General features: G+C 42.2%; 1 protein-coding gene across 1 annotated transcript in view; it reads right to left on the bottom strand.

Moving 5' to 3' along the window:
- SERGEF (secretion regulating guanine nucleotide exchange factor) overlaps positions 1-17246 on the bottom strand; it is a gene marked incomplete at its 3' end in the record, with an annotated part of 162482 nt that extends 145236 nt beyond the window's left edge. Inside the window, exons 1-8 of the mRNA XM_082000009.1 lie at positions 16156-17246; positions 14192-14330; positions 13305-13460; positions 12875-12969; positions 10541-10601; positions 9669-9782; positions 9293-9355; positions 4295-4453 (exon numbers count right to left, since the gene is read on the bottom strand). Coding sequence (XP_081856135.1) covers positions 4295-4453; positions 9293-9355; positions 9669-9782; positions 10541-10601; positions 12875-12969; positions 13305-13460; positions 14192-14330; positions 16156-16179 — 811 coding nt within the window. The 5' untranslated portion in view covers positions 16180-17246. The remainder of the gene's footprint in view (positions 1-4294; positions 4454-9292; positions 9356-9668; positions 9783-10540; positions 10602-12874; positions 12970-13304; positions 13461-14191; positions 14331-16155) is intronic.
- Between the last annotated feature and the right edge of the window lie 1053 nt (positions 17247-18299).

The raw sequence follows: 18299 nt of genomic DNA, 5'->3' as shown, positions 1-18299 counted from the left end.
AGGTCATCTAGTCCAACCCCCCTGCAATAAGCATGGTCATCTTCAACTAGATCAGGTTGCTCAGAGCCCCATCCAACCTGACCTTGTGCGTTTCCAGGGATGGGGCATCTACCACCTCTCTGGGCAACCTGTGCCAGTGTTTCACCACCCTCATTGACAAAAATTTCTTCCTTCTATCTAGTCTGAATCTGCCCTCTTAGTTTAAAACCATCCCCTTGTCCTATTGCAATAGGCCCTGCTAAAAAGTCTATCCCCATCTTTCTTTATAAACCCCCTTTAGGTACTGTAAAGCTACTATAAGGTCTCCCTGGAGCCTTCTCTTCTCCAGGCTGAACAACCCCAACTCTCTCAGCCTGTCTTCACAGGAGAGAGGTTGCATCCCTCTGATCATTTTTGTGGCCGTCCTCTGGACCTGCTCCAGCAGGTCCATGTTTTTCCTGTGCTGAGGGCTCCAGGTTTGGATGCAGTACTCGAGGTGGGGTCTCACCAGAGTGGAGGAGAAGGGGAGAATCACCTCCCTCGACCTGCTGGCCACGCTTCTTTTGATGCAGCCCAGCATATGGTTGGCCTTCTGGGCTGCAAGAGCACATTGCTAGCTCATGTCCAGCTTTTCATCCACCAGTGCCCCCAAGTCCTTCTTGACAGGGCTGCTCTTGATCCCTTTATCGACCAGCCTGTACTGATACTGGGAGTTGCCCTGACTCAGGTGCAGGACCCTGCACTTGGCCTTGCTGAACTTCATGAGATTCGCATGGGCTCATTCCTCAAGCTTGTCCAGGTCCCTCTGGATGGCATCTCATCCCTCAGGCGTGTCAACCGCACCACTCAGCTTGGTGTTGTCTGCAAACTTGCTGAGGGTGCACTCGATCCCACTGTCTATGTCACTGATGAAGATATTAAAAAGTACTGGTCCCAATACAGACACCTGAGGGACACCACTCGTCACTGATCTCCAGCTGGATGTTGACTACTACCCTCTGGATGCAGTCATGCAACTAGTTCCTCATCCATCAAACAGTCCACCCATCAAATCCATATCTCTCCAATTTAGAGAGAAGGATGTTGTAGGGGACCGTGTCAAAGGCCTTACAGAAGTCCAGATAGATGACATCGGTAGCTCTTCCCTTGTCCACTGATGTGGTCACCCCATCACAGAAGGCCACTAGGTTGGTCAGGCAGGACTTGCCCTTGCTGAAGCCATGCTGGCTTCCATTTTCCCACGTCCAAAAATCACTCTATTTTCCTTCCTTTCCACTAACTGTGGAACTCTGCAGAGTAAAGCGGGCGGGAATTGTTTCTATCAGTGGTCTCCAAAGTGGAGTGCATGCAGCCCAGGGAGAGGTGTGCAAGCCAATCCACTGGAGGGCAGGAAGAAAATAATAAAGAAATTAATTTTTACTATATTAATAAATTATCAATGGTTTTAATTCAGTCAATTAAATTGTATTTTAAGTAGTGTTTATCTCATCCTTTTTAACATTTCTGTTGTGCATGTTTCATAGTTTGCATGATATATTACAGTAGTACCTGTCCATAATTTAAACGGGAAATATACATATATTGGGGTGCGTGCACAAAAAAGTGTTACCGATAGGGTTGCACAATCAATAAAGTTTGGAGACCACTGGTTTATGTGATACCAGCACCAGGAAACTGAAAAAGCATTTCCTCCTTTGCTAGCAGGAGGTAAAAATAACGGAGGAAGAACTGCATGCAGGGAAAAGTTTTCAAGTGGGCTACATTTTTCAGTTACTTAGCTGTAAGTTTAATCACAGGCAGCGAGTGACTTCTCAGAAACAGTTAAGTGCTTAGTTCACACTACATCTAATAATTAAGCAAGCCTTGAAAATCCCATGAGACTCTGATTGGTATCTAGAGGTTGCCAAAGGCCATTCAAAAATCTTATTCTGTTCAGGTCCATTGACTTTTGAAGAGATTTAAAATACATAAAATTCAGTTTCAGTGATAACTTATGCCACTGCATCGCTTGGCCAGTTTTCTAATGCAGATGTAAAAAGTCAGCCTATTTTTATTTAAATTTCTTTCAAACAGTCATGCAAAAAGAATATCCCTGCTAGTCACTTCACACTTTTTTTTTTCTTCTTAATATCACCTACTAAAATATTTACTTCTTTTCTGTAATAGCCATGGATAAATAAAACATTAAAGTTACTAAAACTTTGGGGAAGTTTTACTTAGTGAGTATGCATTATTAAGAAACAGGGAAGCAAGGCAAACCATGTTGACAAGACCCTCTTTTCAAAAATTAGGTTATCCTGACTAATGTCTTCTTTCTACCATTTCTGTTCCAGTGAGTATGACATTAAGCACTTTATTCAAGAATTAAAAATTCTGAGATCAATTCCTTTACTCCACCTGAAATGTTTCCAAGCAGCACATAGCATTGATTACAGCTCTGAAATTTTCAATATAGCATCCTCTAAAAAAATCATAGTTCAAACATTTCTTTGAAATAGCTAAAAGAGTGGCTAGAGTAATGCAGGTTTTTTACATGACATCTCTCTCCTGTACTTTGATGTCAAACAATTAATGCTATGAAACAGAACAGTTGACCAATTTGTTTTTCTAGTCATGCATCACATCCCTCCAAATTCTAGCAGCAAGAGTTCACAGTATACAGTAATTAAAACAGACACTTTTCTCACAGACCAAGGGACATTATTGCATGACCATTTCAGGACTTACAGCACCAGTTTAATAGAACACTTAAGCATGTGCTGATCTTTGGGCATGTAAGAACTCCATTTAAATAAAACTACCCATGCTGAAGGCTGAGGACTCCTTGAACTCCTTGAATATCCATAATTACAGAACCAGTAAATAACAACAGATCTGTGGCCCCTTCTGCAGTTTTCCTAACAAACAGGTTGTATCCTGACAGACCAATAGACTCTTTAATCTCCAACATGACTCTCTGTCCTGGTTTCAGCCAGGAAAAATGCTTTCATCTGCTCTTCATTTCCTCAGCCTGGCAGTTTATACAAGGCAAAACCATATGCTATCCCTGCTCATATAACTCTGGCTGTTCTGTTTGTTCTATGGAAGACTTTCATCCTCTCGTTCATCTTGACTATCACACCACACAGTGTGCAACAGGAGAAGCAAATAGCACAGACTGTTCACATGTGAAAACCACAAAATAGTTTCAGATGTTTGTCTTACCTTTCCATCTCATCTACCTTTCTCTCCTGCCTTTGCATTTCACAAGAGAGCAACAATACAACTGCATCAAGACCTTCATCACATCAATCATCCTTTTACCCATGAATGTCTTTACTACACAACATTCCTCTTATCTCTTCCTAGAAAAGAATTTAACACTACAGCCCTCTGCATGTCACTGGAAAGATTCCCAGGAAGGTACAGCTTCAACGTTAAATCTTCTTTCATTTCATCTGCAGAGGATGCTCTTCAAGTCTAATGATACCTCTTTTTACCTATCTTTTCTAAATATTTTCTGGGTTTCACCACAAACATACACACAAACAATCCAGCTTATTTCAGTTTATCAACTTGCTTCTGAACACATAATTTTATTTGTCCTTAAAACACTTCAAAGAGCAGAACAAAAAGCTAAGCTCACTTTTGAAGTACAGAAATGTTAGTACAGTTGTGCAAAACCATGCAATTTATTTCACTTACTGCAATGGGACCACATCTTCTCAAATGGGATGGCAGAAGCAGAGGGCTCTTGGCTATGCCTGTTCTAAAGTTCCTCAGCTAACACTCAGGTAACCTGGGAATGGTACTTATCTATGCCCCCAAACCTTTCGGACAGACACTTGCTAAGGACTATCTTCCCCCCCTCCCTAATTCCTATGCCCTGAATGAGAGTTTTACCCACAACTTCCTGCCAAATATAGTTGCATATCTGGGAAGCTGCAGCCATATTTTCCTACATCTCTATTTTCTGAAGCAAGTTTTCCAGCAAATTCTTTTCTCTCCAAAGAAGATGTCATAATTCACCCAGCAGAATGATCTTTAGCTCATATATATTCTGGTGTACCAGTAACCTGATGATGCAGAGAGGCTGCATCCCTCAAGTGTGTACATGCAGGTGCTACTGCATTTATGAAGATGCTAGGCCCTCCGATCTATAAGTACAGTAATACTTCAGGGACAGAAGCCAAAGGATATCTGTATGCATCATTTTCAAGAGACAACGACTGCTCAGGTGAAACTGCAAAAACTCTGCAGTACCAGGGCAAAAGACCAGAAATACAGACAATTTACTGCTTTGGTACCATATGCTACTGCTTTTCAGATATCCTACCTGTTTGTGCCACCAAGTGGGTCCAGCCACTCCAAACTGCTCCAATCTTTTCATGTGAGAAAAACTGAGTCTCAATCTTCTTGGGTTCAGCAAGAAAGATCTCTTTGCTCACTAGCTGCCCGTGTTTGTTGCTACCCCAGACGTACAAGTGTCCTTCATCTACAATTGACAGAGAAGTAAAATTTCTTGAAAGTGATATACATAGAACATCACCAGAAACAGGCTCTGTCTCAACTTAGTGATGCTGAGGAAAGAGCAATGTTTCATTCAATTCATGTTTTCACTGTATGCTTTTTCCTACCATTCTTTACCCCATGCATGCAACACTAAGTAGGATATACAGAAATATTTGCAAGGGCCTTAACAACACAGCCTGTTTTCTGAGTGCTACACTGACACCCTGAAACAACCAGAGCTTTCAGATTAAACTGCCTAGACCTCCTTTCTACTGTGAGCCTCTCAAAGGTGACTGAAGGATGTTTATAGCAAAGGCTAATTTTTATTAGAAAACTAACCACAGCAGTCAACTTCTGAGAAAAAAAAAAAAGGCAGCTTGGGGACACTCACTGAGCAGGCCTCATCATTCTACTCTCTTCTTGCAGGCTAGCTTTCACCTCCACCCCAAAGTTTTGATTCAGTCCAGTAAACCATTTTCTGAATTGCAGGAAATAATTTAACGCCCCTCCAGTACCTGGGACTCTTCAAAGCCTGGCTGGCTGCTCCTGCTCTGCATTACAGACTCCTAGCTCTGCTCATAACTCTCCTGCCTTCTTCAGCTTGAGCAAATTAAGTAAATCTCCCAAAGCAGGGACAATCTAATGCTCTTGGCTTCACCTCGAACAGTCACTTCCTAAAGGAATTAAACACACAACTAAAACAGGTACCACCCATCACAAGGCAAAATTAAAATATTATCATGCCTCAAAACAATGCTAGACAACTAGTGAGAGACTTCTGTAAGTAATTACTTGTCTTCTCCCACTCCTTTTCTAGAATAAGCATTTGTGCAAGTGCACACTCCAGGATTCCACCCACAGGGATAATTATATTTACAGAAACATCCACATTGCTTCATATGTTTCACTGGTGCATGCTGGAGTTGCTTAAAGCATAACGACCAATTGACAGTAACAAGATGACTGTTCAGATGAGTCCTTCTGCAGATATTATATGTCATTAGTTCAATCTTTTCAGCACCAAATCATTCCACCCAGGTTCTAGGCTTCCATGTTAAAAAAATAGAATTCACAAGAAACACTTAACAGAACATGAGCTGCATCAGGCCTCCTGAAGTCCTTTGCCACCCTGTAAAAGTTGCAATCATAAGAAATAAAGCTTGCACACATGAAATACATGAACATGGGCCCAGAAAGACTGGAAGCCATATCATTTGCAACATGGAATCGTTGAGATCATATATCCGCAAGACTCAAGGCTTCTGGAAGTCTCAGGTCAGCACTGAACTCTTTACAAGCAGCACAACAGAAGTAAATCTTTCAGAGAGGGAAAAAAGAAACGTAAAGTAGGACTTAGGCTACAACATATTTATTGACCTCAGTTTGGTAAGAGTAACAGAAAGAATAAGCCAGGAAAATGCCACTATAGGACTGACGGTGAAAAACGAGAGAAGGGCAGGGGGGAAGCCAGTACTTGTCGAAGTTACGCATTACAGAATCATAGAATCATTAAGGTTGGAAAAGACCTTTAAGATCATCAAGTCCAACCATTAACCTAACACTGTCAAGTCCACCCTAAACCATGTCCCTAAGCACCACATCTACAGTCTTTTAAATACCTCCAGGGTTGATGACTCAATCACTTCCCTGGGCAGCCGGTTCCAGTGCCTGATAACCCTTTTGCAGAAGAAATTTTTCCTATATCCAATCTAAAGCGCCCCTGGTGCAACTTGAAGCAGTTCCCTCTTGTTCTATCACTTGTTACGTGGGAGAAGAGACTGACACCCACCTCACCACAACCTTTCAGGTAGTTGTAGAGAGTGATAAGGTCACCCCTCAGCCTCCTTTTCTCCAGACTAAACCACCCCAGTTCCCTCAGCTGTTCCTCTCAAGACTTGTGCTCTAGACCCTTCACCAGCTTCACTGCCCTTCTTCGGACACACTCCAGTACCTCAATGTCTTTCTTGTAGTGAGGGGCACAAAACTGAACACAGTATTCCAGGTTTGGCCTCACCGGCACCGAGTACAGGGGCACAATCACTTCGCTAGTCCTGCTGGCCACACTATTTCTGATACAAGCCAGGATGCCATTCACCTTCTTGGCCACCTGGGCACACTGCTGGCTCATACTCAGCCGGCTATCAGCAAACACTCCCAGGTCATTTTCTACCGGGCAGCTTTACAACCACTCTTCCCCAAGCCTGTGGTACTGCATGGGGTGGTTGTGACCCAAGTGCAGAACCTGGCACTTAGCCTTGTTGAACCTCATGCAGCTGGCCTCAACCCATTGATCCAGCCTGTCCACATGCCTCTGCAGAGCCTTCCTATTCCCCAGCAGATCAACACTCCCGCCCAACTTGGTTTTGTTTGCAAACTTACTGAGGGCGCACTCTATCCCCTCGTCCAGGTCATTGATAAAGATATTAAGCAGAACTGGCCCCAAAACTGAGCCCTGGGAAAAACCACTTGTGATCGTCTGCCAACTAGATTTGACTCAATTCACCAAAACTCTTTGGGCCCGGCCATACAGCCAGATTTTTACGCAGCAAAGAGTATACCCATCCAAGCCGTAAGCAGCCACTTTCTCCAGGAGAATGCTGTGGGAAACAGTGTCAAATATTCCATACCATAAAGTATGGAATAAAGCTTTACTAAAGGCTAGGTAGACAACATCCACAGCCTCTCCCTTGTCCACTAAGTGGGTCACCTTGTCATAGAAGGAGATCAGGTTGGTCAAGCATGACCTGCCTTTCATAAACCCATGCTGACTGGGCCTGATCCCCTGCTTGTCCCATACGTGCCACGTGATGTCAGTCAAGATGATCTGCTCCATAACCTTCCCCAGCACCGAGGTCAGACTGACAGGCCTGCAGTTACTCAGCTCCTCCTTCTGGCTCTTCTTGTAGATAGTCATCATATTTGCTAACTTGTAGTCAATAGGGACCTACCCAGTTAGCCAGGATTGCTGACAAATTATGGAAAGTGTCTTGGTGAGCACTTCTGCCAGCTCCCTTGGGTGGATCCCATCCGGCACCATAGACTTGTGTGTGTCTAAGTGGTGTAGCAGGTTGCTAACCATTTCCCCTTGGATTATGGGGTCTTCATTCTGCTCCCTGTCTTCCAGCTCAGGGGGCTGGGTACTCAGAGAACAATTGGTCTTTCTATTAAAGACTGAGGCAAAGAAGGCATTAAGTACCTCAGCCTTTGTCACTGTGTTTCTCCCTCACATCTAATAAGGGATGGAGATTCTCCTTAGCCCTCCTTTTGTTGCTAATGTATTTATAGAAACATTTTTAATTGTCTTTTACAGCAATAGCCAGATTAAGTCCTAATTGGGCTTTGGTCCTTCTGATTTTCTCCCTGCATAACCTCACGACATCTTTGTAGTCCTCCTGAGTTGCCTGTGTTTGGTATCCTACCAGCAGGTAGCTTATGAAACAGAACCAAATAAAATTGCATCACAATGTGAGAGATTCCTAAAAAAAAAAAAATAAATTGCCATTTAAATACTACACCCCGCAGTAGTATCTTTACTATATCAAGTATTACTTAAAATACTTTGTGTTTTACAGATAACAAGTATCTTGCAGGATGAAGGGCAGCAATAGCATCACATTACTAAAATCTTTGGTACTTCCTCTGTTAATCTTGGTTCCCCTACTGCCAAATAGACTGCTCTCAAATAAAAAACAAAATCATGAAAGAATAATCTGTTTACTCTCCAAATACAGAATGTTAATTAGCTAAAGTAGATTCTGTTTGTCCTTATAGTTATTCTTCACTAATCACACATATACTTTGCATCTCAGAATTCAATATAATTTACATCTTGTAACACCTCCCCATACAACTAAATGTCTGTAGATTTGCACAAGCAAATGCTCCAGTGCTCGATTTAATGATGACAGAGGTACCAGATGGCTGCAGATTTGCTAAGAACTTGTTCCTATAAAGTTTGGCAAAGACTTGTCTTCATAAGGTTCAATATATTTTCCACACTTCAAAACTGTAAGATAACAGCATGAAAAGCTATTCTGTTTCCCCCCCTCTCAGACTACCAAAAAGAAAAAAAAAAAAAAAAAAAAAATCTTTATTAGACTTTTATCACTGAATACTTAATAGCCCAGCATGGGACCACTGCCTAAAGATCAAAGAACAAATGCCAGATGATATGGAAGTGCCTAAGTGATTAAAGCAACTTCCTACTACTTTAAATAAGCTTTGTGCTCCTACATTACCTCACACAGTTCTGCACACTGTTATATTAGAGCCACACCTAAGATAGCTCCAGACCATCTCACGTCCCTGCACAGCAGAGCCCCATGCAGAGGCATGAGCTCACATAGCAGAAGCAGGATAGCCACAGCAGTCTTTCTTGGGACAAACACCTAGCATACCCTTTCTCCATGGACAAAGGGTTACACTGGTCCCAGCAGTTGCCCATGCAGATCTCAACACAGCATCATGCTGCAGCTCCAGACTTACCCAACCATGTGCTTCCACAAATTCTGTCAGAGTTTCTAACCATTAGGTAAAGAGCCCCAGACCCTTACTTACTCATAACGGCTAAGTCACACCTGAACCCAAGAAAAAAAAAAAAATACACAGAAATCAGAGAAGTCAACACATGAATCCAGCTCTTAAAAAAAAAAAAAAAACCACACAGTGTTCTCAGAATCCAAAACTTCTACAAAGCAATTAACTGGTACTAGCAAGGCCAGATCAAATTTTACCAGTATAACCAAAATTGACAAACATTTCCAAAGCACAAAAACCTTTACAGGTCAAGAAAAGAACTTTCACTTCTATACCTAAGGCCTACCTGTGAGCGACACTGAATGATAGGAGCTTGCAGCAACCTTCTTCACTTTTACGTTTTCCAGGCCTAAAGAAAAGATAGTGTCATAAAATTTGTATAGCAGATACCATTTCATGCATAGACATAAACCAGAGCTGTATCAAGTGCAACAGGATCATTATTAATTTTATAACAAAAGCCTCTTCTTTTGGGCCATAGACATGCAAGACTCACTATCATTTTCCCCATAGATTATGACCTTGTACACCCATTCTATCCTTCAGATACTCCACTACATGTTTAGAGCCAAGTGGCTTTATAGTAGAAGGATGCTACATGTCATTCCAAATTATATTTCTGCTCTGTCAACATTTACAAAGGAATTGGATTCCTGGATTACCTGTTACTTCACAGGGCTCCTTTGCTGTCAAGAACAGGGGGAGGGTTTTTCCTTGGTTTGCACGCTTTGCCCGAGACGCCATGCCAGTTCCCCAATGAAACACCAAACCACTCTCTTTCCAGAGTAAACACAAATAGAAGAGATTAAAACACATCAACCACCAAAATAATCACTTAAGTCATTAATTAGTTTTAAAGGTACATTCACTTCATTTTCACTGATTCAAATTATACTTTAAAAGACCTTTATGCAAAACAACTTACTTCATAAACATATGCATAACCCTGGTGAAGTCATCAAGCAACAAACAGTTGCAGTCTCATTTACACAGGTAAGAAAACTCAGCTCCCAAGGCCTATACCAGGATGTTATTGAGGACTCAGTAACAGAAGTCCCATAGCTGTAGCACCTCAGGAACAGACACTATTTATTTATTACTATAAATTCATTGCACTTTCTCTGTCCTTTCCTTCTCTTCATGCTAATTTGTTCGTGCAGTCCAGCACACTGAGGGAGTAAAGTCACTTGTCTTCTCAGGACCATTCAGAGGCTTGAACTAACCCTGAATCGAGATGTCGACTGAGCACAGAGCTCAGGAAAGCTTAATTCCCAGTATTCATACAGGCACCAGAGATCCCACTCTTCTTCCAAGCACCTCCTTTGCATCTTCAGCTAGACTCCACTACCTGGAATCCATACTAAAGTTCATGTAAAATTAAACCAAAAATAAAAGCGCATGTGTAGTTTGTTGTTCCTCAGTCGTAAAAAAAACAAATAGAAGCTAAAATAAATACCATCATCTTCCCCCTCCAAGTCATTAAAACTCCATTTCATTTGTTACTGAAATGATGCAAGAATGACGACATATTTACCTGTAGCAGCAAGGGCATGTCTCAGTCCTGCAGCAACATCCACCACCTTCTCTTTGAGAGACTACTCAAGTAAAAGAAAAATATATTTTAGTTGCTTTTTACATTTAGTGCCTCCAAAAGTCAAACATGACAAACACAGAAGTGGAATGGTATGAAGATAGTTCTCACAATTCCAGTCTGCATGTCACAATGCATATCAACATTTTGTATCACAAAGGAAGTAAATTTTGGCCAACAAAAATTAGTTGAAACATGCTAAAAAAAAAAAAATCAAGCAAAGCAACTGGATGTACAGCTTTGTGTCATAAATAAAAAGCCACAGTCAATACCCTCATTTGAAAAAAGGAACCTTCTTGGCAATACAGGTATGTTTATTTTGTAATGTTAACCCAGTGTTTCTCAAGAATTACACCAAAAACTCCATTGCAAATACCAGTGACAAGGAGTAATAAGGTCCATCAAGCTGTTCAGTCTTACCAAGTCCGCTGAGCACAAACAATACAGTTGATAGTACCACCTACACCACTGAAGGTTGCCCAATATGATCGTGCAAAAGACAACTATACCATGTCACACGTGCATAAAATGAATGACTTAAGCTTGCACAAGGTACTTCAATTCTGGCACTTCTCCACTTCTGATTACTCTGAAAATGTATTATTCTTCTCACAGATGTAACACTATTTTAAACAGATGGCATCAAGCCCAAGCATTTAACAGGACACAAACCAAAAGAGAAAATATTCCAAATAAATGAATGGTCCACATGGTGAGGGAGGACACAGATTCAGATTAGCACTGTCAATACTACCATTTTCAAGGCACCATACTGGAATGATGCTCCCAAGAAACGTCAAGGAACATATAAGAATATAAGAAACATCAGGTGAGTTAACCCTATTCACTATGGGTTACCTAGGGGATCAGCTGTCCTTCCTCTCCTACATTAAAAAAAGGAAAGGAGTTCTGGCATGAGTCACAAGGATAAACTTCTTGTCCGAGAAACCTTTCTGCTCTGAATTTATTGCTTTCATTAGACATGAGAGATCATGTGGATGGAAAAGAGTTTCATAGTGTTCTCCAAATAAGAAACTACAGTATAAACTAGGGATTAATTAGAATTCATGTGAGAAATTTATTTAGACTGTTAGGCTTATAGCCAACAACAGGAAAGCTTTTCTGAAGTCTTGGTACTACTGAGTACTGAGTTTAAGTACTACTACTAAAAACGTTTTAAAACAATTAATGTGAGGCTACGTTCTGAGCACCCTCCTCACGCTCAGCAGTGCCTCACCTACAAATATCACCACAGATTTCCACATGACTTACAGGAATAACATGAGCTATGCTGTCAGAGTCCAGCCTTCACAGTTGAAGATACCCGACCATAGAGAAATTGTTACCTAACTTCCCATCCTACTTCCTTGGAGCTGATTTGGTTGGTAAATACTGGAGGTTAGTTAAGAAGCGAGTCAATGTACTTGTCAGTTGCTTTACATGCAAAAGTAAAAACCATTTTAATCTCTGAAGTGATAAAATTAAAGTTTATTCTCTCAGGTCTAGTTCCTGCAGTTACATGCTTTCTCACACTTCTATTATTTTGGAGTGACAAAGCTTATTTTTATCTAACTGTTTTTACAGCCAAGAAATAATACTACAATCCTCATTTGGGAGGGAAGAAACTCTAACAGTTATAAATACAATTAAAAAACCAACACATACTTAAAAAACAGAACTGGTGCACAAGAAGCACAAGAGCAATAGATCAAAAGAATTGGCATAGCTAACTTTGTTGAACTCCAACATGCAGTTTGGTTTTTTCAGAGATGGATTATTGTTGGCTCATTTTGTTTTGCTTTGAGCTGTTAAGCAAAAACCTCCAACAACGTACAATGAAGGCACATATCCTTCATGTAGCAAAACATATCTAGTCTAATCTTACAAACTTGAGGCAAAACTTCAGCTACAGTAAATTTGCACCGTTTCACTACCTTTAGTATCACTTTACATCATCTGAGCATAAGACTCATTCTACAGATGTTATCAAAATACGTTATGAAATGTTATAAACCCTAGTGAAAGAGACATTTTGTTAGAAGTGGGCAACTTCTTTGTACAACAAGAAAAGCAGCCTTAGCTTCTCATTTCTGGGTCAAGGACCATCTTTGGCCCTTTACTTCATTAAGTTTACTGGAACAGATAGATGCTATTAAAAAAAAAAAAAATAGTTGAAGATTCTGGTTTACAGCCTACCAAGGTCAGACAACCTTTGTAAATTGCTGGAAGCAATATAAAGTACAGAGCTCTGAAGCACAGTTCCTTTTAAATCTTTACCTCAATCTTCTGTGGAATCAAGCATGGACCTGATATTTGAGGAACTCCTAATTGTCCAAAAGAATTAGACCCACAGGACAGAACTAGGCCAGATCCTGCAAAATGAAGTATTAGAGCCCAATCAGTAAATCCATGAGCAAAGCACTGCAACATTCTAACAAGCAAAATATCACAGCCAAGTAGCTCAAAAAAGAACCTAACATGTCCCGTACCAAAGTCCCTGACACCATAGGCTTCTGGTCTTACACATCATGTTCAGTAAAGGTCTGAAGTTCAGTGGGATACAAGGAACATGGAGTAATTTAGTTTGCAAGCCAAGTAGCTTAATACCTGTGAGTGCCTGTGCATCGCACAAGCAATAGCAATATGGAACTTTCAGCATGTTCTCTACATCAACATATTTCTCCAGCTCTTAGAGAGACAGATTTACCTACTAATATGATTGTAAAATCCCAGCCACAGGCAACTTGTTTTACACAAAAGCCAGACAGGGCAGTGCACAAAGTAAAATGCAGTACATCCTCTGTGTGATTCAATCCCAACTGCCCATCTTTGTTATGGCCACATACAAAGAGTTCTCCTGCATCTGAAAGAAAAAAACAAAACAAAAGAAAAATCGTATTCCACTTCACAGACTAAAAAGACATGCGTACATGCCATGACATCCTGTGACAAATAACAATGGTAATTTTGTGTCACTTTAGGTAAAAAAAAAAAAAAAAAAAAAAAAAAGAGAGAGAAACAGTTATTTCTGATGCAGCAGAAACACCTCTGAACAAGCACAGCTATGGAGAGTTGGGTTTGTTGAGGGACACAGCCCATATGGTAAGACAGACACCTCCCACTAAGATCCATGATGAAGTTTTTCATCCCATTCACATCTGTCTGTATTCCTTCTTTCCCATACTTAGTTAGGCCATACAGCAGAACCTTTCAAAGACTAGATGTTATCTTCTGCTCCTTTACCTTAAAACTTCTCAAGATTGAATAACCTCCCACCTGACTTCTCCCTCCCACACATCCCCCATCCTGTATACAGAAAAATTGGCTGTTTTGTATGAAAAGCTGTTATGTGAAACAGGTTAAGAAACAGTGCTCACATAGCCATAAAGTAACCAGACAAGGTAAGCAAAACGGGAATTTCCCCAATATATTGAGCTAATTGGCATGGGAGAAACCTGTTTTGTAATTAAGAACTGGTACTTGCTCAGAAACAGAAGACACAGATAGGTGGCAGCACCAAGTCATCAGGGAAACCAAACAAACCAAAAAAAGTGTTTAGATGTCATATACTCCTTGCGAGTGCAATGTTTTTACCAGTGATAACTGCAGAATGTCCCCCTCCTCCAGTAATGCTTTTAATGTCTTGACATTTGCAGGAAACATCTTTCAGTGACTGAGGTACAAGCATATCCTCTTTATGACCAAGACCAAGTTGTCCATAGCTGTTTGCACCCTTCAAATACACACAAAAAAAATAAAAATTTTTTAAAAACTTAACAAAAAGAGATACACATCTGCTCCTAAGAGCAAACAAGTTTATCGGGTGACAGGTCACAGGTTAACCTGCCAGTATTTGCTCCCGAAGATCCCCCAAAATGGCAACCTTCACTTTTACTGCTGTGACACAGGACTCTCGGAATTACAGGACTGTCCTGAATTTGCTGTCATTAAGGCTGCCCTTGCAACCCCAGTATTTTAAGTAACATACTGGAACATATCCTGGTAAGACTTTAACTGCAGGCTAACAGTTACTAAGGAGGAAAGCCTCATTATCAAGTTGTTTACCACCTGTTTAATTTTAACGCTAATGATCCCCACTCATCACTAAGATTTTATTCATGCCGATGCTTTCTGGCAGTCCACCTCCAAAACAAGGTCAGAAAGACATGCTAACTTATTCTGGAACCTAAACAAGTAAACCAGAAACACTTATCCCTCATTAACTAAGTTTTTTAACTTAGTTCAAAATGAAAATATACCAATTATAAATGTATAAAGTACAAATTTATAGCCACTAAACCAAACGTAGAAAGCAACCACTGACATGGTAACATGTCAGGGAATTTCTTAGCCAGTTTAAGCTCTATTAAGTGTCCAAGTCTGAAGAGCAAAGTGGATTCAGTAATTTTCCCAGCCCACAGATTGCAGTAACAGCAACACTAAACACCCGCATTTCCCCCCTGGGGATCACCAGCTGGGGGCACTTTCCCTACCTCACCTGTGCCCCCCCTGTCTATCTGCTCTCTATAAACATTTTGTACCTACAGAAACAAGACTTCAGACAAAAGCATCAGGCTGCTTGCCTCAGCCCATAGTTAACGGGTGGAGGAGATGTCAGGCTTCGAGCTGAACAGGCGGATCAAGTTGTTGTCTCACAGTTACTACTAGTGATAGACAGTTGCAGAGCGTGTTACTACTTAACAGATGTAATTCTTTTTATAAGGCTTGTCACAAGCTCTCATTTTAGCCTGTAACTTGCAATGAATTTTCAAGTTTCCAAAAACAGGCAAGATGAGATAAGGTGCAGAAAGAAAACAGGCACCTGAGGAACTGCAAGCCACACAAAGGCGCCTATCCTAACGCTAACACGCCTGTCTTCATTTACCCTTCCGAGACTGATGGGTTATTACCAAACATGACTACCGCAGAGCAAAACAGTCTAGTAAGGAAAACAGATACCAGTTTAATGGATCTTAGACCCCCTTTACTCATCAGGTAAAATCACGGTTCTAATGAACTACCGGAAAAAAAAAAAAAAATTTTATTTCTTTTGGAGAACTCAGGATTTCAGCCTAGGCCGCACCCTTGGGGCGAAAGGCGCTTCCACCGGTCCCCCACACTTCGGTGGTGGCGGCTGAGGTGAACAACGCCCCAGCCCCACCGGCAAAGGCACCGCTCAGCCCCGGCGGGACGCCCCTCGGCGCGGAGGGAAGCTGCGGGACTATAAACCTTCAGCTTCTCGGATTCCTCGTGAAGCGGCAAAGAGCCGATGAAGCTCGACGAGGGGCACTCACCACAACTTTACCACAGCATTTTTTTTTTCGGGGAGGGGGAACCTTGGGCCGCCCTTCCCCAGGGAAGCGAGACGAGAGCCAGCGGCCCCGGCCCCCCCGGGCCCGGCAACAGCCCACGGGAAGGCGAGTAGCTGGGCTCCGCGCCGCGCCCGTCGCAGCGCTGCGCGGACAGTAGCCACCAGCTCGCGACCGCGGGGCAGGAGGAGGCCCCGGCTCCCCTCCGGCCTCCCTCACCGCGCCGTGCCGCTCCGAGCGCTCACTCACCCACGCGAAAAGCAGCAGCTCCATGGGGCCGGCGGCCCCTTGCCCTTCCCGCCGCGCCGCAGGCCGGGGAGGAAGAGGCGGGGCGGGGGCGGGCTCTCGGCGGGGCCTCGCCTCACCCCGAACCACCGCAGCACCCTGGGGAGCGTCTGTGGGGCGCACGGCCGTTACCCCGGGGCGGCCGTTTGGCAGAGGTCGGCAGCGCCGTTACGGCTTCGCCTGACGAGTTCCCTGTCAGGGGCGGGAAGGGCGGGGGGCACGGGTTGACACTCTCAAAAGCCCTCGGGAAGCGTTTGGGGGGTGGCCGTGGCAAACAGCTGCCGTCGTCAGGGCCCTCAGTGCCACGGTTACCCGTACCCCACCGGCAGGCTCCAGCGCTGGCCGCCCATTTCACGAAAAACTCCCCAAAAGCCCAAGCGCCCGGTCCTGCCGGCTGAGGGAGCCCCACGGCTGGCGGGGGCTGGAGCAGGGGTGGGGGGAGCACCCGCCGGGGCCAGGGCCTGCGACACTCCACCTCACCACTCGCCTGTTTCAACAGGGGGAAAGAAAAGAGAGAAAAAACAAACAAACAAACAAAAAAACACCCAACCCTTAAAAAAAAAAATGAGGGGAAAACAAGTCACTCCTCAAGGAGCGTTAATTCCCTCAAGGGAATTAAGTCACATGTGTGGAATAACTGAACCATAGTATAAAACATATAAACCCTTAGTCAGAAGTAAGTGCATTGTGTTTATTGCTACAGTGCTGATGTAAAGGTTTTTTTGTTCTAATAATTGCCAACAAGTCACTTATTTCATTGACATTTAAAGTCTCCACAACAATGTAAAATATTTAAATTATTACTGTTCTACATAGCCAGAAGGTTTGGATGCATGAAGCCAAACAGAGGTGGTGTTAATGCTGTACAAATGCATCTTATCTGTATTACTTTTAGCAGTTCACTTAATTTTTTTGCTACACAAGTGCAAATAAAGATACAATTGCTGTTTTCCCCAAGTATTTGAAATCAGGTGCTAATTTACAAATTATAAGGTTTCCTACTTGAAATGTATACATAGTTCAGACAAAGATTTGAAGTAACATGGATCTATGTATATTTCAACATAATAACCCCAACCTTTATTAAAAATGCAGCTGAACACTAACTGTTATCACAGCAGCAGACAAAACAGAACCTCCCTCACTAATCGCTTACAAGAAGGTTTCTCCTTCAGAAAGACAAAACTCTTGAAATCTATTTTAAAGTGTAATGTAAGCCATAAATGTTGTAGACCATATTTCTATGCCTTAATTATTTTTTATAGTTATGGTGGGTTAACAGTCACAGAAAAAACGATCTAGACTTGATTTAAACAGTGAATGTATTTGGAAAGACTGGGCCAGCAATTGCTTATGGAGCAGATGTGGCCTATGAGAAAGCATAGGAAACTCAAACTGATTTTCAAGCACAGAGATTCATGGAAGTCCTTTCAAGTTCTCAAAATCCTGGACTAGCATCTCCAGTGTATTTAAGATTTCAGTCCATTTTTCCAGCGACCTTCACAGCTGCAAATTCTGGATATCCTGATAAGCTCTACCTATGAAGAATCAGTGCCTAGACTGCTATCAAATACACCCTGCACATCACAGATCTTCCATTCAAATTTCTCATAAGCTGTACACATACGCATTTCATTGGCAGGGTCAGCAGAAACAGGAGCCGGCACCGCCTTGTGCAGCTATGCAGGATGCTTCAAATTATGGAGCCCTGAAAACAGGGAAGTTTGCTACCCGGTGATACACACAATTCAGCAGGACACCGCTTCCCACCATTTGTAAAGTGCTCTTTAGAATTAGATATACTTTACGCTACAAGGTAGTTTGTTGCATTCATAGCCACAAAATTCCTACAAATTTCTTGGGCCTTTCAGTTCTCCTTTGCATGATAGGGAATGAAGGTGCTCAGGCCTAGTAAAGAAGAAACAAAATGTATCTGTGTGCAGCTTGTGCAGGTCAATAAAGTGACCAAGCAAACAATATGGTAATTAATCTTACAAAAAGCCAGACTAGACTATGAACTTTGGCTGTTATTTTAAACTTTGGTGTTATTTTAGATCCGATTAAACTATTTTGAATATTGAATTGTACTTTGGAAATGGTTTTAGGCT

Source organism: Phaethon aethereus (assembly GCF_964289735.1).
Source record: "Phaethon aethereus genome assembly, chromosome: 5".
NCBI lineage: Eukaryota > Metazoa > Chordata > Aves > Phaethontiformes > Phaethontidae > Phaethon > Phaethon aethereus.
The sequence above is the reverse complement of the archived record's forward strand: the minus strand, read 5'-3'. Positions and strand labels throughout refer to the sequence as shown.